At 41.6% G+C, this 25,967-nt stretch overlaps 1 protein-coding gene across 1 annotated transcript; it reads left to right on the top strand.

Annotated features, from left to right (window-relative positions):
• Nucleotides 1-25,299, top strand: PDGFRA (platelet derived growth factor receptor alpha). Its single transcript, XM_035547725.1, has 22 exons — nucleotides 1-49; nucleotides 1,263-1,577; nucleotides 4,851-5,114; nucleotides 5,864-5,994; nucleotides 7,402-7,573; nucleotides 7,677-7,866; nucleotides 8,413-8,528; nucleotides 9,032-9,158; nucleotides 10,113-10,306; nucleotides 10,778-10,872; nucleotides 10,980-11,112; nucleotides 15,243-15,347; nucleotides 15,810-15,920; nucleotides 16,160-16,313; nucleotides 17,668-17,834; nucleotides 18,963-19,078; nucleotides 19,631-19,753; nucleotides 20,360-20,471; nucleotides 22,462-22,561; nucleotides 22,680-22,785; nucleotides 23,493-23,728; nucleotides 24,745-25,299. The coding sequence occupies exons 1-22, from the start codon at nucleotides 1-3 to the stop codon at nucleotides 24,890-24,892; spliced, it is 3,264 nt and encodes a 1,087-aa protein (XP_035403618.1). The 3' UTR covers nucleotides 24,893-25,299.
• Nucleotides 25,300-25,967: the final 668 nt, after the last annotated feature.

Below are 25,967 nucleotides of genomic sequence, written 5' to 3'. Positions count from 1 at the left end.
ATGGGTACTTCCCCAGGGACATTCCTGATCCTGGGATGTTTCCTCACAGGTAATATTCCTCAGTCCTCTAAGCCTCCTCATCTCTGCTCCTTCACAAACCTGTATTTAAGTTTCCTTTCGTCGTGTCCACAATAACAAATGGTTGGCCAGCTGCCTCCAGCCTCTATTTTTCCGTCCTTCCCTTTGGTAGGCCAAGACAAGGCCTACCTACAGCTGTCCCACCCTTGGCACGCTGGAGCACCTCCGGCAGCATGGAGCAAGCCGGGCTGCCTGTGTGGGCTCCAGCATCCTCCCCCTTCCCACCACATAACCGCACTCGCCGGGCTGCCCACATCTGCAGAACGAATGGCGCTGGGAGGGGAGGGCAGAGTTTGCCACAGGGCTGCCAAATATAGAAAGGGCCCTGCAGGCTGAGATAACACATGCAGACGTGAGAAACTGGTTTCAGAGAAAGCCTGGGTTCCTACTGCTGATTTGTTGTGCAGGGCCCACTTTCACACTGTTTTCCTGGTGAATTCCCCATTTTCTTGTTCGGGAGCTTAGGGTGTGGGCCCTCTCATTTTCCTTCTGGGACTTGGACCTGCACCAGCCCACCTACAAATTACCTAGGCTTGCAAGTCTGACCCCATAAATGTAGATTGCATCTGAAAAGTCGTGCCATCTACAACATCTAGTTCAGTGAATTACAGTTTTATTTGGCCATAAACTTTCTGTACATTTTGGCCAGAGGTAGACCCAATGCACAAATTTTGGATCTAGGCCCCTTCTACGGCCCTTTGCCGAAATAGAAGCCAGATGTAAAGTGCAGGTGTTGGCCTTGGAAAGTGGTTTCTAACTTTCAGTGGTGAGCTTCCTCGAAAATTGACAGGCCTGCTGACTTCCCGGCCATTGCTGCAAGGACCTGCAGCCCGGCTTGTAGGGTGCCCATGAACCAGGAGCCAGGGGCTGGGGCTGGGACTTGGGGCCCAGAAGCTGAGGTGTGGACTGGGAGCCATCCCTAACTTCACCTCCGTCTTTCACCTCTGGATTTGTCAAACAGGGCTCATCAAGCAAACACTTCTCTGCTTAGCATTTCAAAGGGAGGCCATTTGCCCTCCACTGGGAACAGCTCTGGCTTTTAACAAGGGCAAATTTCCTGGGATGTCAGCACATCTGAAATGGCCATAAAGATGCTTGCTCTGGATCCACTCCGCACCCTCTCCCGTCCCTGTGCTGAGGAGGGGCTGTGTGTTCATGTGCTCTTTATTTGTGTCTTTTTCCAGGCCCGTTCCTAACATTTTGCCAGCTTCCTCTGCCGACTATTGTTCCCAACAGAAATGAAATGGTTGTACAGCTCAATTCCAATTTCACACTCAAATGCTCTGGAGACAGCGAAGTGAGCTGGCAGTACCCAGTGACTGAGGGAAGCCACAGGATAGACATCAGACATGAAGAGAACAACAGTGGCCTCTTCGTGACAGTGCTGGAAGTAGGAAATGCCTCAGCTGCTCACACGGGCCTGTATGTTTGCTATTACAACCACACTCAAGTGGAGGATGGGGAAGTGGAGGGGAAGGACATCTACATCTATGTGCCTGGTAAGTGGGGGTGCCACAGGGTGACTGACCCCCTTTCCAGGGTGACTGTGAGGGATGTTTTGGGACACGTGTTGCCCAAACCAGTGCTACATCTGACACTAAAGCAGTTGCCAGCTGGGGAAGGCCAGGTCTTGTTTTTAACCTGATTTAAACAGAAAGGGGAAAAGCTCACATGTGCAGAGGGCCCGGGAAGCAGGAAGCAGCAGAGTTGTCCTGAGGTGGCTGTTACAAGGAAGGATGAAACGAGAAATGCTACTGCTGACCAGTCTGAGGCAAGATTAAAAAGATGGTGTTTCTACGCAGCGTTTCTTGCACTGCCCTATAATTTTCAAAGTAAACACAGCCTTCCCAGTCCCCGTGCCACCTTTCTCTGTAGTGGTGGAAAATCTGCTGGACGCAGAAGAAATGACATCCCTTCTCTTCAGAAGTTCCTATCACCAGCTTTGCCCTCCCACCCCCTTGTTCTGGCTGAAAATTCCTTTAAAGGATTCTCATGTTATCCATCAAGTTATTTATTTATTTATTTTTCTGTGGCTGAAATAGGCACCTGTTGTGGTTTAGCCCGGCTGGCAGCCAAACACCACACAGCCGTTCGCTCACCCTCCCCCCTCCCTCTCCGGGATGGGGGAGAGAAACGGGAAAGTGAAGCCTGTGAGTTGAGATAACGACAGTTTATTAAGACAGGAAAAATAATAACAATAATAATAATAATAATAATAATAATAGTAATAATGTGTACAAAATAAGTGATGCACAATGCAATTGCTCACCACCCGTTGACCGATGCCCAGCCTATCCCCGAGCAGCCGCCCCCCCACCCCGGCTAGCCACCCCTATATATTGTTCAGCATGACGTCAGATGGTATGGAATACCCCTTTGGCCAGTTTGGGTCAGCTGTCCTGGGTCTGTCCCCTCCCAGCTCCTGCTGCACCCCCAGCCTGCTCGCTAGCAGGACAGAGCGAGAAGCTGAAAAGTCCTTGGCTTGGTGTAAGCATTGCTCTACAACAATTAAAACATCAGCATGTTATCAGCGCTCTTCTCATCCTAATCCAAAACATAACACCCTGCCAGCTACTAGGAGGAAAATTAACTCTGTCCTACCTGAAACCAGGACAGCACCACAGACTGAGCCACAGCTGGCTGCGTTGGCAAAGCGCTGTCTGGATGTTTCCTCGGTGTTCAGGGGATAAGTGGCAGAACGGCAGGGCCAGAGAAGACCAAGCCATGACATTTGCAGTAAATAGTCTGAGCAGGAAATGAAGGAGAAAAGAAGGGATTGTAAATCATCCTGCAAAACTAAAATAAGTTGTGAAGGAGATGATGTCTGGAACTGCAAGGAGGATTGTGGAAGGGGAAAAGGGCAGGAAGGACTAATGAGGCTTTTTTAAAGGCTATTTTACGGTGTTATTAATTCTTTGCAGTTCATGATGTGTGATTCAAGTACGGTGATTCTTCCAAGACTTTCTCTACATTTCCCACAACAAACTTAATGCATTTGTATTCATTCTTGAAGCACTAAGAGGTTTCAGCAGAGGCTTTGGCACACATATCTCAATTTCCAACCAGCTCTAGCCAGATCACCAAAAGATTTTCTTGCTGTTAAACGGGCTTGTAACTCACTCAGAAAAAGGATAGAAGGGCAAAAGGCAGAAGATTTCTTCAAGAAGAGGGCATTTTGTTTTGATTTTGAAATGCCTCTAGATTTCAGCCTACCACATTTGCAAAGCAGAGACACCCTGTAATTTTTTCCACTCACTAAACATTAGGATGTCATAAATGCAGAAACATATCCTTTTCTCCAAATTATAGAGAATGTTTCTGTTTCCACTATAAATTTTGTCTTTACAATTGTTTTTCCTGCAATGAATTAGGAGGGCAATGGGTGGCAGCAACCCACTTTGGCCAAGGAGGGTTACTCTGAGACTTCACGCAATATCCCAGTTTCACTAAAAGCACAGAGAAAACCAAACTAGGTGAATCCCGTTTCTGTTTTAAATTAAATTGGGAAAATGAATACATGGAGTTGGCAGCGTGTTTGGGATAGAGGACTGTGTTTGGACTATTGCTACAAAGAGCCTGCCAGTGCAGCATAAATTCTATTGTTGGAGGGATTTGTATTGCTATTTATTAAATTTCATTATAAAGCTTTGCACAGAAGCTTCAGGCTAGCAGAGATTATTTGTTTATTCCAAATGGCCAAGTGTAGATAATTTAAGGGCTTTGCTTTTTATGTTTGATATGTTATGCAATTATGTTTTGAACTCAGACTTTGGATTGGCTGGATAGGAAAGTTGGCATGCATTTTGTTGACTTTGAAGAACTAAAACTACCAGGTGTTTGTTTGCTTTTTTATGGTCAAATACCATAGTCTGGAAACCACATGCTGTGACCATAATTAACTATGTCTCATAACTGCAATGTTGGACATGTTAGATATGCATAAAGATAAGTATCCTGAATTATTTTTGATGAAATGTGGCTTTAATGGTGTTAGCCATAAGCAACACCAAAATTGATTTCTACTTTTTGTGATTAAGAGTGTTTTCTTTTTTCTTTTTTTTTTCTTTTTTTTTTTCTTTTCTTTGTGTATTGGTTATGGGGCAGCTACTATTACAGAAGGAAAAAAATCCAACTGAAAAAGATGAGTGATTTGTTCCAATAAAATATTATCGGTACATTAATTTTATTTTATTTTTATTATATTTCTTTTTATTTCAGTGAAAGTTGCACTTGAGCACAAAATCTTTTGTCCTAAAAGTTAGATGTGTAAGTCCAAATTCATCCCTAAGATCTTTGCTGTATATATGTCTTGATAGAGTTGTTTATGACAGAGAAAGAGAAGTCATCTTTAATTTAATCCCCAGAAACTGCATAAATGTTTTCATACCCATTAGTTATTTTTCATGCTTTGTGTCACTTAATAGCCTTTTGCCTCACTGTAGGAATATATCAGAACCAGGTCTAATGGGAAGAATAATATTTAGCTTTTTTTCTCTTGGAGTCCTTTGCATTTCCAATTCTGCATCCTGAATTGTCAGGAAGGAGCCCGAGACCTTTCCTCTTTTGTGCTTAGGTCAAATGTCTCACTACATGACACACCAGAAAGCAAAACCAAGATGCTGTTAGCATGCCTCACCTGCAGTCTCTGAACAAGCGGAGTCGTGAACTGTACTGATTTCAGTTAAGACTTGTAGGTGGTCATTGATATCCAGTTCTTGCATATGGACTTCCTACAAACAAGGTAGTGTAAACGTACCTCTTGTTTTTTACAGACCCAGACATGCCTTTTGTTCCTTCCATACCAGAAGATCAGTTCATCCTAGTAGAAGAAGGTGATCCCACCATTATCCCATGTCGGACAAGTGACCCAAATGCTCAAGTGACTTTAATTAACAGTTTAGACAAGGCTGTGTATGCTTTCTATGACAACAAGCAAGGCTTCATAGGAAACTTCCTTGCGGGATCATACACATGCAAAACAACAGTTAAAGGTGTGGAGTTCAAGTCTGATGTGTTCCTCATCTATATTTTAAGAGGTATTTATTTATTTTCATTAACAAAAAAAAAAGCAGTAATGTGCAGCCTAGTTCTTTTCTCATACTGTAGAGTCATATTAACACCAGCATCATGGGGTTATATCAGATATTACCCCGATGATGAGCTCCTTGATCCTGTGGCAATATTGCTAGTCAGTCAGTTGCTAGTTTGCCTAGCAAACTACCTTGTATACAATTCTGATGAGAATAAAATGCCCTTAACTTTACCTCCTCTCTCAAATGGTTGCAAAAGTCTTTTGTAATCCATTTGTTTTCATCCTGTTTGTTGAAACAGAACTTAAAAGCCTGGCGTTCCCTAGTGGATTCAAATGATAGAACTTTGGTTAGTTGGAAAAAACAACATAATTCAAATATTTTGAGAACAAGGTTTTATTGACCAGTAGTGGATTTTCAAAGACAGCCACTGATTAGCAAAATGGAAAATTACTTTTATCCCAAGCGCAGTGAGTAAAATATCTCAAAGGGGCATTTGAGATAGGAACTGTTAATTGAAATTTTATGCATGGATCTTTCCTTAATTGAATTGATTAAACTCAATTCCTGCACACATCATCCTTTAAATACACATATTTATATCAGTATAAATCGGCAGTACTTTCACTGAATTTTCCAGGTAATTCCTCAACAGAGGAAGTGAAATAGAAATCTCCCCCTGAAATTACACAATGTGAAAATTGCATACAGTTTTAAACTAAATCTGTACTCTCTCTCTCTCTCTCTCTCTTTAGCTACTTCACAGCTGCCGGTTGAAATTGAAGCTCTTAAAACTGTCTACAAAACAGGCGAGACCATCGTAGTAACTTGTGTGGTCTTTGACAACGAGGTGGTTAATTTACAGTGGAATTATCCTGGGAAAGTGGTAAATCTCTCTCTCTTTCTCGGTCTGCATGTTTGTAGTTACTCGTTGGGGAAGAAGGTGGGGTTGTGAAATATTCATCTCTTCTCTGAATGAGGACAGCTGAGGAGAAAAAACAAAGTAATTTCTTTTACTTCTAAGGTAACACAAAAGAAAGTCAGTACCAAAAGTTAGACTTTGTTGTTAGTAAGTATGCAAAGCATGAGAGGAAGGTGAGGTGTGACTGGGAGTCCACGCACTGAGGGAGGAATGCTGCCTCTCAGGTCTTTTGCCAGTTCAAAAAAAGAAATGTTGTGGAAATAGAAAGATCTAGGAATGTGTTGGACATCTGTGCATAGTGCTACTGCTGAGGGTATGAACCTCAAAGATGGCTCTCTTAAACCCTGGCTTCTTTGGCATAATAAAGGATGATGGAGAATGAGGTTCAGAGTCTTAGTTGTTCCTAGATGTGCAGGTGTAAATTAAAATGACTCTTGCAATCAATATAATTACTCACTAATGAGAACTTCAAAGAAAAAAAAAAACATATAAGAAAAAAAAAGTTGTAAGAAAACCTTAAAACTTTCAGAGAACCTCAGAACTTTTCAAACCTGCATAACATCCTTCTGCAGTAAAAAAAAAAAAATTATTCAGTGAAAATAGGTTAGCATCCTGACAAAACAAATTTTCAGAATATCCCATCTAAAATGTCTGGTAACTGAGGGCATGGAGTAGTTGAAGTGACTGCCTAATTGTGACCCCAAATTGCAGATTTATTTAAGCAAATTAAGAGCCCAAGTGAAAAAATGATTTGAGATTTTGATTGATTTTCCATTTTACACGTTAAAGCCCCTGCTATATGCCATCTTTCCAAACTATCTCCAACGTATTTTTTATTCCAGCTTCTCATAACATGGTTGACCATTCTCACCATCCTTACTCTTGCAAGAGTCTTCTCCTTGCTGATAAATTATTCTTGTTTTAGAGCACAGAGAACAAATCATCTAGTAACTGGTTACTTTTTGTCTGGTAGAGGGGATAAAATTTCACTCTATACTTCATGGGAACTGAACAAAGAAAATTCAAAATAAAGCCCCACAGGTTTTCTGTCCGAGGAGAAGGTAGCATAAGCAGTGAAATGCACTTTCAGACTGCTCACCCAAATTTTGAATGGTATTTTGTTTCAAGTGAACAAAATATGAGCTCTAAATCTCGTCACCCTTCTGTGACTTCCCCCAGAAGGATGTATTTTTATAGACACATCTTTTGTGCCTGTGGCTTGAAAATATATCCTTGACTGAATAAACAAGTCTTCTGCCATACAGGGTTTAGATGGTTACTCTCACTCCAGTGGCATCATAAATCCTCAATGGTCTACTTTCAGCTTAGTTTCTTAAGTAAGGTTTTTTTTTTTCCTTCTCCAAACTACAGAAAGAAAAAGGTGTGATAAAACTTGATGATATCAAAGTCCCATCGCAGAAGCTGGTTTACACCTTGACCATTCCTGAGGCATCAGTGAAAGACACAGGGGATTATGAATGTACTGCTCGGCATGCAACCAAGGAGGTTAAGGAAAATAAGAAAGTAGTCATTACAGTTCATGGTATAGTCTGATTTCAGTGTCCAAAAATTATTAACGTGTTTGAAAACACTACTCTTGAAAAATGCTGCACAGCATTGTTCATGCATGGCTTTTTCATTTGCAGACAAAGGGTTCATTCATCTAGAGCCTCAGTTTAGCCCTTTGGAAGCTGTCAATCTACATGAAGTCAAAAATTTTGTCGTCGATGTGCAGGCGTACCCAGCTCCAAAAATGTACTGGTTGAAGGATAATGTGACTCTGATTGAAAATCTTACTGAGATTGTTACTAGTTCAAGCAGAGTCCAGGAAACAAGGTAAAAATACTCTCATGAATCTTACTTTGCCATCTCCCCTAGAAACTTGAGAACTACTCCTGCTCTATCTTTCTACTTCAGTTCGTTACTTCTTCTAAAGTAATGTTTAAAAAGCCTTTGTTATCTACTCTATCTACTTAGTAGTTATCTACTTTGTTATCTACTCTGCCTTTTTTGTTCCCTTGATAACATTAACATCTCCAAAACATACAAACCTTGGTTTCTGGGCACTAGCCCTCTTCAGTCCCTCCAAGAAATCTTCACTCCAGTAATCTCTAGCTACTTCCAATAATATCAGAGTCTCTGTCAGAGCCATGCAGAATATAATAATGTCCACTTGTTACTCAGTTGTATTTTGGTAGATATTTGTTGTATGAAAAATGATTTTAGTGCAAAGGCATGCTAGAAATGCCAAATGTCAGCACATTATAATCTCCACATACCCAGATTACATGTTGCATAGAAACACATTTTTTTTATGCCTCCTTTAAAAATACAAGCAAAATACAAACAGAAATTTACAAACCAGACCTCCCATTTCTGCAGGTTTCAAAGTATACTAAAATTGATCCGGGCCAAGGAAGAAGATAGTGGATCTTATACTTTGGTTGCTGAAAATGAAGATGAGATTAAAAGATACACCTTCTCACTGCTAATACAAGGTAAGGAGTCCCAAAGCCTAGCTCACCACAACTGGTGGCCCACAGCAAAGATTTGATCCACTTACACACAGGGTCAACACTGAGCACTGGATTGCCTAGACTATTGAGATAAGAAAAGCGTGAATTAGGGTGTCCGGAGGAGTGCATGTGTGCCTGCCGAGCCCTTGGAGCTCTTGTACGCTGATCCTGGCTTTGACTTCTGCACTGGCGTTGTGCCAGAAAGAAACTTTATCCTCCTGCCTAAGTTATTCCAGCTGACAGCGGGGACGATAGCTCATTTAACATGACATGAGGACGTGGCATACCCGCCACACTTCCTTTTCGTGGCTCTAGCCTGGGATCCCTTCTGCCCTTCAGGAGACAAGGACCTCCTTGGCCAAGTCCCAGTCTCTAGCTGCCAATTAATTTGTTGGCCAAATAATACCTGCCCTGCTTTATTTGAAATTTTAAACTCTTTTCTAGACCTTGCTGAATATTTTAACAAACTTCTGACTGCTTTCCAGTTCCAGCCTTGATCTTAGACCTTGTGGATGACCACCATGGCTCTGCAGGGGGACAGACAGTGAGGTGCTTGGCAGAGGGGACCCCGCTTCCTGATGTGGAATGGCTAGTTTGCAAGGACATTAAAAGGTAAGACAGGGTGCTTTGCGATCTAAAATATGACTTTTTCTCACTGACTAGCTTACCATTACTAGTTACTATACCACACTGTCCTCATCAAGGCCCAGTAAGCTATAAATCCGATCTGTCTTCTCAGAGGCATATTGCTTATGTTTTGAGAGGTTGTCAGTACCTTTCCTAGTGATCATATCCTGTAGGAGAATACATGATGCCTTGATTTAGCTCTGATAAAAGCTTTGTGTTCAATAAGTGAATGTAGCAGATCTTGAAGAGTACCTGCCCTTCCATTCAGGGAGTTCCTGTCATTTCACAGTTAGCTCAGTCTGCCTCATTAACACTCTTGTGTGCTTCTAAATTTTCACTTGTAATTATTTCTCCCCAAAATTATAATTTTCACCTTCAAAGTATTCTAGACATGTAGCAATTATCTTGCTGGTTCTAGACTGATTCCTGCTGTAGCTGCTGGGAGGCTCGGCTGTCCCTGGGAGGTTGTACACCAGGCAGAAGGAGACCACACATGGAAGGATGCTGGGAGCCCTGGACATAGCCCAGCTGTGCTCTGCTCTCATTGTGCTAAAGTCTCCTCCTGCCTGGTGGGATGGTTGACCTCATAGCCCTGCCGCAAGAAGCCTTGCAGACCGTGAAGGATTCAGGGAGATGTAGAGATCCATCCACTACTGTAACTATGCACGATACTTAGCAACACCAAGATCTATCTACACTGGACCTTCTGGGCTGCATTATCAGGCCTTCAAAGTGGCAGCAGTAACGAGCATCAGAAGGCCAATTATTCTGATGGAAGAAAGATGCAGGCTTTTCACCAAGGTGGTCCTAAGTACTTCTGGTCTTTAAAATGATCATTGTCAGAAGAAGATTATAGAGAAAGGTGATTCCTGTTGTGTTCACTCTTCTTTATCCACATCTACACCCAGCCCCTGTTTCCACTGTTATTCTTCTCTGCAGATGCAGCAATGACACTTCATGGACTCTTCTGACTAATAATATCTCTGATATACACATGGAAGCCCATCTGGATGAGAAGAACATGGTGGAAAGCCAGGTGACCTTCCAGAAAGTAGAGGAAACCCTGGCTGTGCGATGTGTGGCAAGAAACGACCTTGGTGCTGTTACTCGGGAACTGAAACTTGTGGCTCCCAGTGAGTTTGCTTTGTCCTTCTGTGAGATTACAGCAGCCAGTCTGAACTCTCTTTAACACACATCAATTCAGTTTGGAAGAATGCTTAATAGATAAAAACATAAATTACTGCAAATAAAGATAAATGAAAATTGATTTTATTCACCCTGGGACATCTGAAGATGAGGCATTTTACAGGTCTTTATGGTGCATCTGTTTTTTGCTTATTACGTGGTTCTGCGATTCATTTAATCATCTTATTACCACTGGTTATGGGATGTTATTCCAGACAATCTTCACATTTGGTCTTGACACAGGAAGGCAGAATAGCTCTGGGCTTGGAAAGGCTTTAAGAGTCACCAGCCCCAGGGAGCGCTCCTGCCACATCTGCAAGACATGGGAACTGTGGCGGTGCGGGAGAGGGGTGTCTTGTGCATGTGTCATGTTCCTCATGTCTCAAGAGGAAAATATGGTCTGTTTTGTTACTCCACAGCCTTGCGATCAGAACTGACGGTGGCTGCTGCAGTCTTAGTACTATTAGTGATTGTGATAATTTCACTGATTGTCCTGGTCATCATCTGGAAGCAGGTAACCTAGAAAGAAATCTTTCACTTTGGATGCTGAGCCCTGCTGGGTTTTGGTCTCAAGTCAGGCACAGGACTAATGATTGGTTTTGCATTCAATATGTTTTGCAGAAGCCAAGGTATGAGATAAGATGGAGAGTCATTGAGTCTATCAGCCCCGACGGCCATGAATACATTTATGTGGACCCAATGCAACTGCCTTATGACTCCAGATGGGAGTTTCCTCGAGATGGGTTAGTGCTTGGTAAGTTTCCTCTAAGGGGCTAATCCAATCCTTCTCCTGGGAGGACAATTAATGACAACTTTAAGGTCTCCAGTACCAGCATTTGCGATGTAACTCATAGCCATGAGCTCCAGAGTCTTTCTTTATCTGCTCTCTTTGGTTCTCCTTCCACATCCTCTTCTCCTGCAGTGGTGTTAGCCTCGAGCAACTCATGTTAATGTCTCCCATGCCTTCATTCCAGCTCTGCATGCTCTGTGTGCAGTGCCCACCTCAATGTGGCTTAGGTGGCCCCTGCCAGTGTTAAACTCCAGTTCCAACATTCACTGCTGCTAAAGCATCCACAAGGAGCAAATTAGCAGTTTTAATTTGCAAGACATTTCTTTATTTATGTGGAGAGGCCAAGGGAAACCTGCAAGTAGTTATGTAGTTTTATTAAAATATTTTTTAAATTATTAATCCGCGATGTGCATATATCATTGATGAGTAACTGCATAACTTATTTTTGTGGCTACTGCCCTTCTTCCTTCCCCCTTTGCTTTCTTGCTTTGTTTTTCCTGCATTGGTGTTCATACAGAATTCAATTAGCAATTACTTCTTCAGGGCTGGCCCAATTTGTCATTTATATCAGTTGAAATTGTAGTGATTTTAATATTCTGTCCAGGTAGTGCTTTAAATGCACGAGGCATCCCTCTCTTGGCGGTATCTGTGCACCAAGCTGTATATAAAAATTCAGGAGAAGAAAACTGAAAGGTGTCTTTTTTTGTTTGATACTGTTTAAGGAATGCATTCCCCTGGTGTAGTTCTCCTACCCCTACTGCGGGAAAAGAATTGATATTAATTCTTGAAAGAAGAGGCAAAAAAAAAATTCTTGTTCAGGAATGATATCCTTTAATTAAATTCATCTTGCTAATTGAAAACTAGGCGAGGGTGGATATTTAATGGAATTATTTTATAACAGCCCCGACTTTAATTATATGCCTAAATAGGATTTGTCAGATCTGAGTTAACAGACCACCGCTGTGACTTTGTCTCCCTCTGACTCATGAGCACCAGTCTACTTCAGTGCTTTCCTGTTTACAAGTACATTCACGACAGTCAGGGGTGCTATATGTCCTTTTAGCAAACAGGATTGCGCAAAGCATTCTTCTTGACACAGTTAACATTTCCCTGCTGGCCGTTTTGCCATATTAAATGCTTCCTCTCCAGCTGACGAGGACCGTTTTGTTCCTCGGCTTGATGATTCTGGTCTGTGTGAGTTTTCTCTTATTGGAGTGGGAGATGGCAGCAAAGGAATTGCACCTTTAGCTCAGGGAGGCTCTGAAAGAGTATGCAAAAACATTTTGGCTCATTCAGATGAGCACTTCCCGCCCTAGCTGAGTAAGCCAGCTGGCATTCATTTTTTTCTCTCTCTCTTTTTTTTTTTTTTTCCTGAGCTAGTAATGCCTGGAGTGCAGAGCTATGTTAAATGCCAACTCTGAACATTTGCTGGCTGGAGTTTCAATTGATAAATTTGGGTTACACTGCTCATTTCCCTTTGTTATTCCCTCTCCACAATATGGGTAGTGCTCTGTTTAAAGCAGCCAGCAGCCAGCACAAGACTAGGGGATGTGCAACAGAATGAGAAATTGGATAACACAGTGAGTTGCTTGTGCGCCACTGTTTTCTCTTGGCACTGCTGAGAAGCTGTCCCTGCAGGACATCCTGAGACGGCAGAGGGCAGGGCCCTTCAAGAAGAGGGCTCTCAGTGCTGCTGGATCTCAGGATTTTGGGATGGCTGTAGAGGTTGCAGAGTTGCTCCCATTGCTTCCCCAAAAACACCCATTTGACACTGTGGAGTTGATGAATTAAATGCTGGTCTGACACATAGAATCAGACCCATCCCCACTTGCAGCTTGCAAAAGACAAGTTAAGGTTCAAGTTTTTCAGCACTTAGGGATGTGGTACTTAGTTTCTTACGAGTCTAGAAGCTGGATATAGATTATAAAGCTTGTCCTTTGTTTGGCTTTTTGTACATGCTAAGAAAGTAATGATTCAGTTTGGGGTTAGATGATCCTTCCAGTTCAATTTCAGCCAAAGGAGAGCCCAGTTGAGAAGGCTGTGTCTGGGACTTCACTTTTGTAGTTGTGTCCCCTAGAGCAGAACATGGCACCTCTCCGCTGGTCTCGGCAGATAAGCTCTGTGGGTGGGTGCCAAGGTTGAACTGAAGTTAGCTCTCACCCCCAAGTACAGTTCCTCCACCAGTCTGAGGAGCCTTGAGCTGCTGCTGAGAAGTAGTCCTGTTCCTCCAGTGGGCATATCCCCGTCATGCCTTTATACTAAGAAAAGTAAATCCACGATATAATTTTGGGCTCCAGTGCAGGTCTTGGCATCCAGAAAGTGACAGAGCTGGTTGCATTACAGATGCCTCCAACTTGTAAGCAGTCAGCTCCCACCTGGCTCCAAGTTCCAGGTGTAAGACACATGGAATGTATATGGAAAGGGGTGAAAAGGGGAAATAGCAGCAATAGCTCCCTGCTGCTCCAGGAGTGCTCTCACTGCCTCCACATGCGCCCAGGCTCGGCCGAGGTGCAGGGGAAGGAGATGTGCGTCTCGAGCTCAGTCGACAATATGGTCTGGGGAGGAATTGGCTTGTGAAGACAAGAAGATCAAGGAGCATCAGTGAGTGCCATCACTTTCTGAAGGGCTACATCCTGCCATGTGGCTCCCAGACCTTTGGGCTGAAAAATTTCAGGGGCCAAATTTCAGACTCGGGTTGTTTGAATTAGTTTGAAATTTAGTGGGAAGCTTTCTCACATCCTGACAGGGAAAAATAACCTTTGGAACACAGGAATTTTGAAAAGAAATTGGATAGTTTTTGTGTGCGTGACAAACTACACTGTCATGATCTTGGAGAAGTTCTTCAGTGGTAACTCAGCTACTCGTGCTTTAACTGTTTCTTGTGCTTGTTAATGGTGCTGATATATTTTTTTTTTGGCTGAAAACTTTCTTCTAAAAGTGTGTATACAATAAAAGTGTGGGCTGTAGCCACAGGATAACAGAAACATATGGTACTGCATGCCAGACAACACCTTCAGAAGTGTAAAAAGCGGCAAGTTCAAACTGCAAGTGAACGTCAAAGACAAAATGCCATATATCTCCATAGTAAAAGCCACTACTTAGTCTGCCAGTGTTAGAAGTTAAAAAATAACATGAAATGAAGCAGCAGGCTCATTGGGAATATGAAAATGTCGTGTCATCTGGAGTTCATATACGGGTTTGTTCACTGAATAAACGTTGCCTTAATGAGCTTTCTGTCCAATATGGAAGCTATGAAATACGGTATTTTGGATCATGTTTGTGCAGTTTATATTTCTCTAAAATCTTGCTCAATCTGTACACAATTCTTCTGCACACTATATCCATAACAGAAGACAGGATATGATAATCCAAAATTTTTGTCTAAATTGATTTGCGGGAAGAGTAAAGTGTGTATAAACATTAGCTGTTTCATTATAGCATTTGGAAATTTGCAATAAAATTTATTCAAACATGTGAAGCACACTTGTACATTAAACTTCAGAGGAGTTTCCCCTCATATGTGATCAACATGTATTTCAGCTTCCTTCAGATCACTGATGGCCCTGCTTGTCTATTCCTAAACGTGCTGCTGATTCTCTTCAGCCTGTCTTGCTGCTAGATGTATCCAGCACAGATACAGCAGCCTGAAACTACGGCTAGAGAATCCTGTTCAGATTTGAAGTAAAGAGCACAATTGTGCTGTAGTCAGATACTGACTGAGGCAAGGAAGTCAGCTTAGACATTGGAAGTTCAATGTTTAGGAAGGGTAAAGTGAGGGTGGCAGGGAAGGTTAGGAGACAAGTTTGAATTAAATGAAATTCCTCAGAGCTTCTTTCCTACAAGTGCCCATGTACAGATCTGCTCCTGATGTTTGCTTGTTTGCTTTTATTTAGGAATTGTTCTTAATTACGACATTTCTTTAAAATATTTTTGCCTTTTCTGCTTAACAACGCTGATAATAATAATGCCAGTGGTCTGGCTAAGTGACAGTGCTCATTCCACATAAGAATCACAGCCCAAAGTGGAATGGCAGCAGGAAATGAGGCTAATTGCTGTTTTGCTCTGGAATAAATAATGCTTTCCCTTGTGCTCAGGTCGAATCCTTGGTTCTGGTGCATTTGGAAAAGTGGTTGAAGGGACTGCGTATGGATTGAGCCGTTCTCAACCAGTGATGAAAGTAGCTGTGAAAATGCTGAAACGTAAGTTATCACCGTTTCATTTCCCGTGCTAGGCAGTGCATGTTCCCATGGGGTTATTTAAACACTGCTTGTATATAAATAGTTTCTCCATATCTGAAACTTCAAACCTACCTACAGTGTGTGTGGAGCCAGTTTGTATAACTTGCCCAGGAACCACGAGGAGATTTCTTGTGTTGAAAAGAGCAGCTTGTAAAGTGCCTCTGTGCCACCCAGGCAACCCACCATACCCCTGGAAAAGGGCAAATAGACTGTGTCAGCTCTTGAGATGGATCAAATGAGTCCTTTATTAGTGATTTGTGACTCTTCTCCAAGCCTTAAGAGATCTTCTTGTCAAGCAAAGTACACAGTCTTCTTCAAGACACCATGGGAGAAATGTTCTACCGAGGCAAGCAAAGAAAGATGGGTTGTTATTGTGAAGAAGGTGACTGTTCTTGCTAAGTGGTTGGTGTGCTTTTTCAACAGCTACAGCTAGATCCAGTGAAAAACAGGCGCTCATGTCTGAACTGAAGATAATGACACATCTCGGGCCCCACCTGAATATTGTGAACCTGCTTGGAGCTTGTACAAAATCAGGTGAGTTTGGCTGACAGAGTGGAGGTTTGCTGCTCCACAAAAAAATGCACAAATGTCAAGTAAAGTACTTTAACATAAAATATAAATAAGTGAAAGGTTTCATAAACCTACTTGTTATTTGCCAGGAGTTACAGTCATAACTTAGTAAATCGAAATGCATTAACTCCCAGTACTTTTTATGTTTTAGAATTGATTTTCTGCTGTCTTTGAAATCTCAAATCAATTCACAATTTCATCAGGTCCTATTTACATCATCACCGAATACTGCTTTTATGGTGATTTGGTGAACTATCTGCACAAGAACAGGGACAATTTCCTGAGCCGCCACCCAGAGAAGCCCAAGAAAGATTTGGATATCTTTGGGATGAACCCAGCTGATGAAAGCACAAGAAGGTAGAAAAAAGGGGGAAAAAAGTATGACCTGCAACATAAGGGAATGTGATTACTAACCCTTATTCCTTTCCTCTCATTCCGTGATTCAGAGCTCTCCCTAATTCTTCTCAATGGGTTTTCATTTATTAGTTTTCATAGATCTGGGAAGGTTTCAGCATCTTTTGTTCAGTCTTCCTGACATGTATCCTAGATCCATGCTTCCTCTGTGCAGATGCCCACAGCCCCAGCATTGCTGTGTGTTCTCCACTGACACCAGCAACTTAGAACCTTCCTTCCAAACACTATGCTCATGTACTCATGGGAGAGCACAACATACAGATTTTGTAGACCTTTTAAACAAATTCCACTCTGCCCAAGGTAGTGTGAGAGATATATGGATCTAGAGAAAAAGCTAACATCCTTACAGGACCACAGCAGTCCCATAGCTGCCTTGTTACAGCATTGTCTCTGGAGCACAGTCAGTCTCCCCTCTCCTCAAGACCCATTTCCTCTTCCCTACCTGATCCTGAGGTCCCAAAGAACATCTTCATTAAGAAAGCATGGTCCAGTGTTCCTCCTTTCTCTATAGATGTCCTTTTGCCTCTACGCATCCAAGTTTTAGAAGTAAAACACCACTGCTTGGTTTCTGTTTCCTTGTTTGGGGAATTTCCACTGTCTAGAACTCCTTCCCTTCAAACAACCTGGCAAAGTTTGCTCTCCAAGTATTCTCCTTTACCTACCAAAGGCTCAGCTAGTCTCAACAGTTTCCAATAGATTTTTCCAGATGATGGTGGAGGAAGCTTGTCATTGTACTTTCAGCAATCAAGCAATGTCATAACATTAGCCAGGATTGAGAAGGTGTCAGAGATTCCCTCAAAAAATCATGCAGGCAAACAGACCAACTGACTTGGTAGCCAAATGCAGCTGGAAACATTCATCCAAGCATGGGATTGCTCAGCTGGACTGGATTTGATGCAAACTGAGTGAATAAACTACATCTATCCTTTGGAAATCCTTGAACTGAACAGCTGAGGTAGTAATAGCTGAATTCAGTGGGATTTTTGGAAGTTAGACAATATATTTTTGCATACCTGACTGTTGACAAAAGGACAAGTTTGAGGCACTTTTGTTTGACTACTGTAATCCATGGTAACATGTAGTAATAATATGTGGTAATGCATGTGTGGCAATACATGGCTGTGTTGTAATACAGGATCCCTACACATTCTCTATCAAGAAGCCAGCTCTTATACCCTTGTATTTCACAGCAATAAAGTTCTATGCCATAAGAACTGTCAGATGCATAGGATCTGGTGGGGAAGACTGGGCAATACTAACTGTTACAACTGTATTATTATTATTTTTTTTTTTTCAGTTATGTGATTTTATCATTTGAAAACACTGGAGAATACATGGACATGAAACAAGCTGATACAACCCAGTACGTGCCAATGCTGGAAAGGAAGGAGGGATCTAAATATTCTGATATTCAGAGATCTGTGTATGATCGGCCGGCTTCATATAAGAAGAAATCTTTGTCAGGTAACGTAGAATTGTCCCTTCTGCATGTACTCTTAAACAACTCTTGCATAAATGTTTCTTATTTTTGCCTTTTATGATATGGACATAAACCACTCAGCTGTGTTCTGTAAGTGTGTGAGGATCAGCTATAAGCTAAAAGCTGGTGCTAAGACTGTCACTGCTGGTGACAGGAGTGCATGCTCCTGGGGCAGAAGGGATAGAGCTGCATATTTCCTTCTGTGCTGAATTGCTGAGGGGCCGTGTTCTGCAGCAGGGCTATCGACAGTCTTTGGAGGCAGTGATTTCATTAGTTGTGTACTCTGCAAGATTTTGAGCAATAGGAATGAGCAATAACAATAGTAATTCATATCGCTCTGTTTCCACTTACATTTCACATTAGCTGACACTTACCAAATGCAGAACACTCCCAAATACTTTCCTGAATTATGTAATGAAGATAATGAATGCATCCCATTCCCTGTCCCTTTTCTCAGAAATTAAATATGCTTTGCTTTAAAAATAGGCACAGTCACTTCTGGCCCTAGGCCTCAGGAACTGAAGCATATCCAGTCCCAGATTTACCAGGCAGACTAATGTACTCATATTGTGCTCTCGGACAGTAGGGATAAATGAATCACTGAGTTTTGACTGTTTTTTTGCTGACACCTTTCATAAAAAAATAAACTTGTTGCCATAGAATTCCTGACCCATTTTGCTGGTATTGGATTTGTCCCAGTGAATACTTTCTGGAAAACATAACAGTGTTCAGCAACAGTAAATGGATAAGAATGTACATGCATACACAAAAACCTGACAGAGGTACCACCTCTAAATAAATATTTTTGAACCTCATGCTCGGTATTGCAAACAACTTGTATAACACTTCGCTGGGCCTTTTTAATTTCTCCCTTTTCTGCCATTCTGTGGTGGAAAAAATGCAGACAGGAGAAAAAACAAACCTTATATTTAACACAGTGCAGCATGTGAGTGGCTGACGCAGACATCAGAAGTGTTTAGTTATTATAAAAAGCCTGTTTTGATCATGGCTCTGTTAAAGTCATCAGCTCAGAATCATGATAGGTAGGGGGAAATGAATGTTGCTTTCACACTCTACAGCACAAACATATTTTTTTCTCTCTTTTTCAATAGAATCAGAAGTCAAAAATCTTCTTTCAGATGACAGTTCAGAGGGCCTCAGCCTATTGGATTTGCTGAGCTTCACCTACCAGGTTGCACGGGGAATGGAATTCTTGGCTTCTAAAAATGTAAGTAAATAAAACGTGTAAGAAAGTGTCAAAATGTCTTCAGCTGTGAGTTTCAGTTTAGATTCTGAAAACATGACATAGTGTAATATTCTTCTGGGGTTCTGGACAACTCTCTCACTTACCTGGAAATTGAGATCACCATTGTTAGAAAAATCAAAGGAGCATCCTCTTTCTCCTTTGCAGCCCATGGCATCTGTGGAGTCAGAGTCCTGGAGAAGGTGGGGGACCTAGGCAGGGTCTGGGTGGAGGATCCATCCAGCCACAGGCCAGCATGCTCAGAAGCACAGACGTATCATTAGCACATGACGGGTGGAGGGGGAAAGAGTGGCATCCTCCCCACTGCAGTAAACCCACATGAGGCCCTGCTGTCTCTGGGGACTCATGCCTCCATGCCCCTGTTAGAGGGCAGGACCGGTGTCTGTACATTAGAAGATCTTGTTAAGACCGTGCCCAGAAAGCCAACAGAACTGGATGTTTTTAGAGGGCTCTGCAAGGGAAGTGGCCCTCCTGGAATTAGCACGTCCTTGAACTACTTAATTTCTCTCCATGCAGTGCGTACACCGTGACTTGGCAGCTCGTAATGTCCTTCTGGCTCAAGGAAAAATCGTGAAGATCTGTGACTTTGGGTTGGCTAGAGACATCATGCATGATTCCAACTACGTCTCCAAGGGCAGCGTATGTACTTCTTAATCTCCCGAGCTCTTTTTTAATGGCAATGAGAAGTGTCAGCCTTAAATGTCGGTTAGCAGCGTTGGTTACACTAATTGACTGTTGTGATGAGCACTCCTGAGAATAATTTTTCTTCAGTTCATTAATTCACAGAACTTTCCTAAGTCTGCTTGAAAGCTGGAAAGCTCTTGGCCACACTTAGTGCTTCACAGGCTTAAATTTTAACTGGCAAGTTTTGTGACTGGATGGATTAAGGAACTGTTACTGTGATATGTAGAGTAGTAACACATCAGTCAATGACATATCAAATCTAGATCATCAGTGCCACCCTTTGCACTGTATCAGCCTGGTCATTCGCTAGTAATAAAATGAATACAGTTACATCTTAATTAAGTTACAGCTTAATCAGTTCTTTTGGGGAGCAAAGAGTAGCTCTAATTGCTTCTAATCCTAGCACCTCTGTGTGACATGGAATTAAAAATAAATACTAGCCATGTTAACACAAGTTTTCTTACAAAAGAGAAGCTAATCCTGGCTATCAAACAACTGTAATGGGAAGTATTTATTTAATGACTAACCTGTGTGCTCTGGGGTCTATTTTTTTTGCTACAGACTTTCCTCCCAGTAAAATGGATGGCACCTGAAAGCATTTTTGACAATCTGTACACAACATTAAGTGATGTCTGGTCTTATGGCATTCTGCTGTGGGAAATATTTTCTCTTGGTATGTACTGTGAACACTTTCTTACGTGCCATAATTAAACTTTTTCAGTCCAAGCTGTTCCATAAAGCATTTCAAATTCTACAGTAGAAATATATGCATGAAATCAACTTTTAATTATTCTTCTATATGGGGTTTCAGGTCCCAGAATTAGGTGTGAAGTAAGAAGTCCATACTTTCTCTCTTTTTTTTTTTTTGCAAGATACTTTTAAACATTTTTTGCTAGAAAACTGAAAGCACTGACTGGAAAGATTTTGTGGAAAAATATTGGTGTCTCCAGGCCAAGATGAAATTTCTGGCCAAAACGCAGAGGAACAAGCTTCCCCCATGCATCAGGGAGACTCGGCTGCATCCCAGCCGAGTGGCTGTTTTGAAGCAGTCTCTTCATATACGTTTCAAAAGATCCTGTCTTAGCCCCATTACTGAACAGAAACAAATGTCAATCTTCTGGGACACTGATTTCTCATTTCCAGGTCAGCACTGTTCACACAGTTGGTTTATGGCAGTGTAAAGTGGTTATGACAACGTATAGCAGTTAGAGACAATGTACAGTTCCCAGCTGGGAACAGCCTGGCTCTTGACTCAGGCTGATTAATTAGCCTCCCGGGTGGGTGGCTGGCCTGCTTCAGCAAGCGTGCTTTGCCCAGATTTACTCAGAGCAGAATTAATCATGCCTGTATGGTATCTACTGCTGCCCCTTGGCAATCTCAAGCTTAATGCTATTTTCTAGAATAAGCTGTCATGTAGCTGCTTCTCAAAAAAAAAACCAAACAAACAAACAACCACCAACACCAAAAAACAACAAAACAACACAGCAATTGCACCACTACTTATGGTATTAATTACTGTAATCTCTGGGCATTGTACTATCCATTCACCAGCATCCCTGGGTGACACAGAAATGCCACTGTATAGATGGGGAACCGAGGCACAGTTAAGTCTGTGCTTCGTTGTCCTGCTTGTAAGGTAGGGTCTGAAGCCTATTTTTAAGGTGAAAACCTTGCTTTTGAAAGGGATGAGGTCTTTGGAGTAAATATTACAGCATGCATGCCTGCACCCAAGAAAGTTGCTCTTTCTTGGAAAGCAAAACACAGTCACAAGCAAGGGACTTGTACAAAGTCACACAGAAAGCCAGTGGCAGAGCAGAGCAGTGACCTTAGGTCTGTCAAATGCAGGCTGATGACCCGATCCGGGTGTCATTCAGACTCTGTGCCCAGTCAATACGCTTTAGAAACACTGCAAAAGTATTTTTTTTAAGTGGTTCCCACTTCAATCTTTCCTGGCCAATGTTTCACATCAGACCATTTCAGAAATAGATTGCAGCTGATGCAACACAATGTACTTCAGTTCTTCTTTTTTTTTTTTGTCTACTTCAGTTTACTTTCATTAACTTTAATGGCATGTCAAACCATGGCATTAACACTTTTTGGCCTGAGCAGCAAGTCAGTATTTGGAGAAAAGGTCAATGTTTCAGTTCTATAAGCAGGTTCCACTTTAGAGCCACTTAACATTGCAAGTAATGAATTAGAAAGCTTCAGTTCTATGCAATTACACCCTTGCAGAGAGGAAAGAATATTTTGTACATGTAGGCACACAAGCCTGCACACAGCTTCCAGGCTTGTTAGCTATCATTTTTATTAACAGTTCTTATCTCACATCACGAAACATAAAATGATCAATAACTGGAATAGATATATGGGCCTCTGAGCAGTTCTTAAAAAGACTTTAAAACCAAGCTGCTTCTCACTCATCTAAACTCTTGTGTGTCCTCAGCACTCTCTAAAATTTAAAATACACTCTAGTGGAGTATTAACCAGACAAATGAATTGTGCGGTTTTCTCCAAGTCAGCATGTTTATGTAGTTCAGCAAACACCCACTAATTGGTATTTGTGGATTTGTGAACATTTTTAATGTCATAAGCTGTGATTTATTCCAAGGTTGCAAGTATTAACACAATGTAGAATAGTATTTTTTCTTCTGTTTTGTCTGCAGGTGGCACACCATATCCTGGCATGATGGTTGATTCTACTTTCTACAATAAGATAAAGAGTGGCTACCGAATGGCAAAACCCGATCATGCTACCAATGAAGTGTAAGTGCGTATTTGGCTTTCCCATGCCTGGACAGCCTGGACAGTTTTGGCTTTAATGTTCACTTGATAACTCATTTTCCTTTGCAGTTGATTAAATTGGTTTCCATCTTATCTACAGGTATGAGATCATGGTGAAATGCTGGAACAGTGAACCTGAGAAAAGACCCTCTTTTTACCACTTGAGTGAAATTGTGGAGAGCTTGTTGCCTGGAGAGTACAAAAAGGTTTGTGTTTTCTGCATATATTTTTAGAGGAGATGCGACTGTTGTTCAGCCATCAGAACCACTGGACTGACACATCCTAACCTGCATGAATTATGTGATTCAGGCAGGGGCATTGCATGTCCTGGGGACATGAAGCTGAGGTTACCAAAAGAAGCAATTCTGCAGTTTTAGGTGGGAAGCAGAACTCTCTATTTCCAATGAAACCCTACTGACTCAAGGTTTTTAGTGGAGGAATTTTTTTACATATTTTCACGGGATTTTCTAGGCAGTGAAAATATTCCAGAAAAGGAATTACTTGGCCCATGTGTACAACCTCACTCTCTCCCTCTTTGGACCCTGCCACCATTCACCAGCAAGATTTTCTCTCAAATTTCTAACACCTCTTTAAAAGATTTGCCTGCTCCATCTTTTAGTGCTTCATTTCTTAATTTCATTTCCCAACCTACCTTCAATCCCTTCCCTCTCTCCCTACCCCCCTGTCACACCTACTTGACTGCTTTGTGTTGCCATGCTCACTCCTGCATCTTCTAAAATCAACTTGTCACTTCAAACTCCCAGTCACTTAAAGATGCTGGGCTTCTCCATCCAGTGTTGCAGGCTCAAAGGGCAAATAATGAATTAATGAGTGGGAATCACAGTTACCCAGCTGAAGAAAAGCGGTCTTAGTGAATAACATCTAATGAGGGGTTTGAAATGAATATTTTCAGAGCTATGAGAAGATTCACCTGGACTTCCTGAAAAGCGATCACCCAGCTGTCACACGCATGAGAGGGGACTGTGACAATGCTTACATTGGTGTCACCTACAAGAACGAAGACAAGTTAAAGGACAGGGAGAGTGGATTTGATGAGCAGAGGCTGAGTGCTGACAGCGGATACATCATCCCCCTGCCTGATATTGACCCTGTTTCTGAAGATGAGCTTGGCAAGAGGAACCGGCACAGGTGGGTGTGATTTTCAGATCAGGTGGCCCATCGTCACCATTCTGGGTCCTCTCTGGTGATGTGCATTAATGCTTTTTAGCATCCTGTTCCATAAATAGTTTCCTTGGCTCGGTTGGAGTTACTGACAAGGAAGGTCCCATGTAACTATGGCAATATGACTAGCCACAATATTTTCAATGGGAAATACCTTGTTTTGGCTCTTTTGTGACTGCCAGGGACACAGGGTGCTCCTGTGTGTCACTGGGACTCTCTTGCTAGCTTGGCCAAGGCACAGCAGCTGTCTGCTCTGTGGGCACATTTTTGTCCCTACAGCTCAATGTTTTGGAGCTGCATTTCAGGTCTCAAGGGACTGGTTAGTTCTGCGTGAGACCAACTCCAAAATTCAGAAGTTTTTGTCATCTTTTACAATATTTTTTCATTGACAGCAGTCTGTCCAGGACTGTTTTCTTCTTCTTAATCAATGTATATGAATGATTCCACTAAAGCACAGTACTGTCTAACCCCAACTGTGAATGACAGTGACTTAATTCACCACTGACTTTTCAGCAGCATTGCATATAAAACTAACAACCTAAAAACTTATTTTTTAGATATTTTTGCACTGTTTTCAGTAACAGGGCAAATGAAGTCTCTAATAAAACACCAATGAGATTAAGATTTATTACCTGTATCTTTTATACTCAGTATTAATCTATTAGTCTTATTATCTTATTGTCACCTGACCTCTCTAGATTTACCTAACTGTCCCAGCATCATCGTAATGATATTTTCTTAATTAGAGAGAAAGTGCTTGGAGGAATATATTAACAACCTCCTCCATTGAATTCCAAGGTGGTTCATTACTCTTGAGATAGGAGGTGTGTCACAACCTAGGAAACAGGTGGTCAGAGTCACCTAAGATTGTGCCATACATCAGAAAGCACACAGGGAGGTGGTGTTCAGTTCTGCTAGGAACTGGGCACTTACCTGGCCACATTTGTTGCATGTTTTAACTCTGAGATGTTTGTCTCTTCCAGTTCCCAGACATCTGAAGAAAGTGCCATTGAAACTGGTTCCAGTAGCTCTACTTTTATCAAGAGAGAGGACGAGACCATTGAGGACATTGACATGATGGATGACATCGGGATTGACTCCTCAGACCTGGTAGAGGACAGCTTCCTGTAACCCCACGGACACCCTCTGACTCTGCACATGGGGAAGCTTGCCGTGCTGTCTACAGACTTCTGCTCCACAGAGAAAACCACTTTATTGCAATGTCAAGGATGTGAAGAGAAGATGGATTTGTACAGAGAAACTCCCAGTGATGGGCACGGGAATCAGCCTGAGTGTGAATGAGAGAGACGTGTTGAAGATGGATTTTTTTAGTGTTGCTTCTTGCAGTACTTCATTAGCATCTCAGTGTTGTTTGCCATTCAAACTGGTAGGAGGGAGAAGGAAAAGGCCACAAACAGACCAGTTTTGTGTTTCAAGGGCATTCCTGTGACTTTGATGTATAGAATTTCCACTGCAGCAATACTTCACCATTGTAATTATGTAAATAACTGTCTACTCAAGGATCTTCTGAGGTGCACATTGAACACACTCCATGGATTTTAGAAGAGATTGCTCATGAATTTTGTGTACTTCCTCCCTCAATCTCAATGTCAGCTGCTGTTGAACTATCATGTGAATTGAAGAACATGCAAAAACCACTTTTGGACCAAAAGGGTCTGAAACCACAAAAAAACTGACCAGTACTAAAAACATGTTACTTTTAACCATTAATGCAAGGGGAATAATAATAATAATAATAATAATTAAAAAACAGTCTATAATAGGTGTTAGAAACCTAGCAAGTCTTTATTAACTATAGAAGATAGCTGTTATCATGATAATACTACTACTGTTTTCAGTAACACTAAGTGTGTATTTTATAATTCATTGTCCTTCAGTAAAAGCACAGTCTCAAGAAATTTTATACAGTACGATAAAAAAAAATCTGACCTGAAAAATTTTATGAAACAATCCTTTTATCTGGCTGTGCAGAGTATGGTAATTGCTCTGATTAGCTAAAACTACTTTAATACGAAGAAAAATTTGGATCTTATAGTACACTAAGATTTAGTTTTTTATCATGAACTGAGTAGCTTTTCTAATCAGATGTACTAGAAGCAGTTATTGTCCTGCAATTAAGTGAAGTTAATTTTTTTTTTTTTATTTTAAATTTATGCCAGATTTCCAGGATGGAAATTATCGTAAA

This window comes from Cygnus atratus, chromosome 4 (genome assembly GCF_013377495.2).
Source record: "Cygnus atratus isolate AKBS03 ecotype Queensland, Australia chromosome 4, CAtr_DNAZoo_HiC_assembly, whole genome shotgun sequence".
NCBI classification, from domain to species: domain Eukaryota; kingdom Metazoa; phylum Chordata; class Aves; order Anseriformes; family Anatidae; genus Cygnus; species Cygnus atratus.
This window is presented reverse-complemented; position numbering and strand designations above follow the sequence as displayed.

What these genes read in the sequence shown, in the direction of transcription:
- PDGFRA (XM_035547725.1), top strand. Translation starts at nt 1, where the DNA reads ATGGGTACTTCCCCAGGGACATTCCTGATCCTGGGATGTTTCCTCACA. An exon ending in AATTCTTGGCTTCTAAAAAT is followed by an intron (nt 19,079 to 19,630) that starts GTAAGTAAATAA and finishes CTCTCCATGCAG; the next exon opens with TGCGTACACCGTGACTTGGC. An exon ending in GATCATGCTACCAATGAAGT is followed by an intron (nt 22,562 to 22,679) that starts GTAAGTGCGTAT and finishes TCTTATCTACAG; the next exon opens with GTATGAGATCATGGTGAAAT.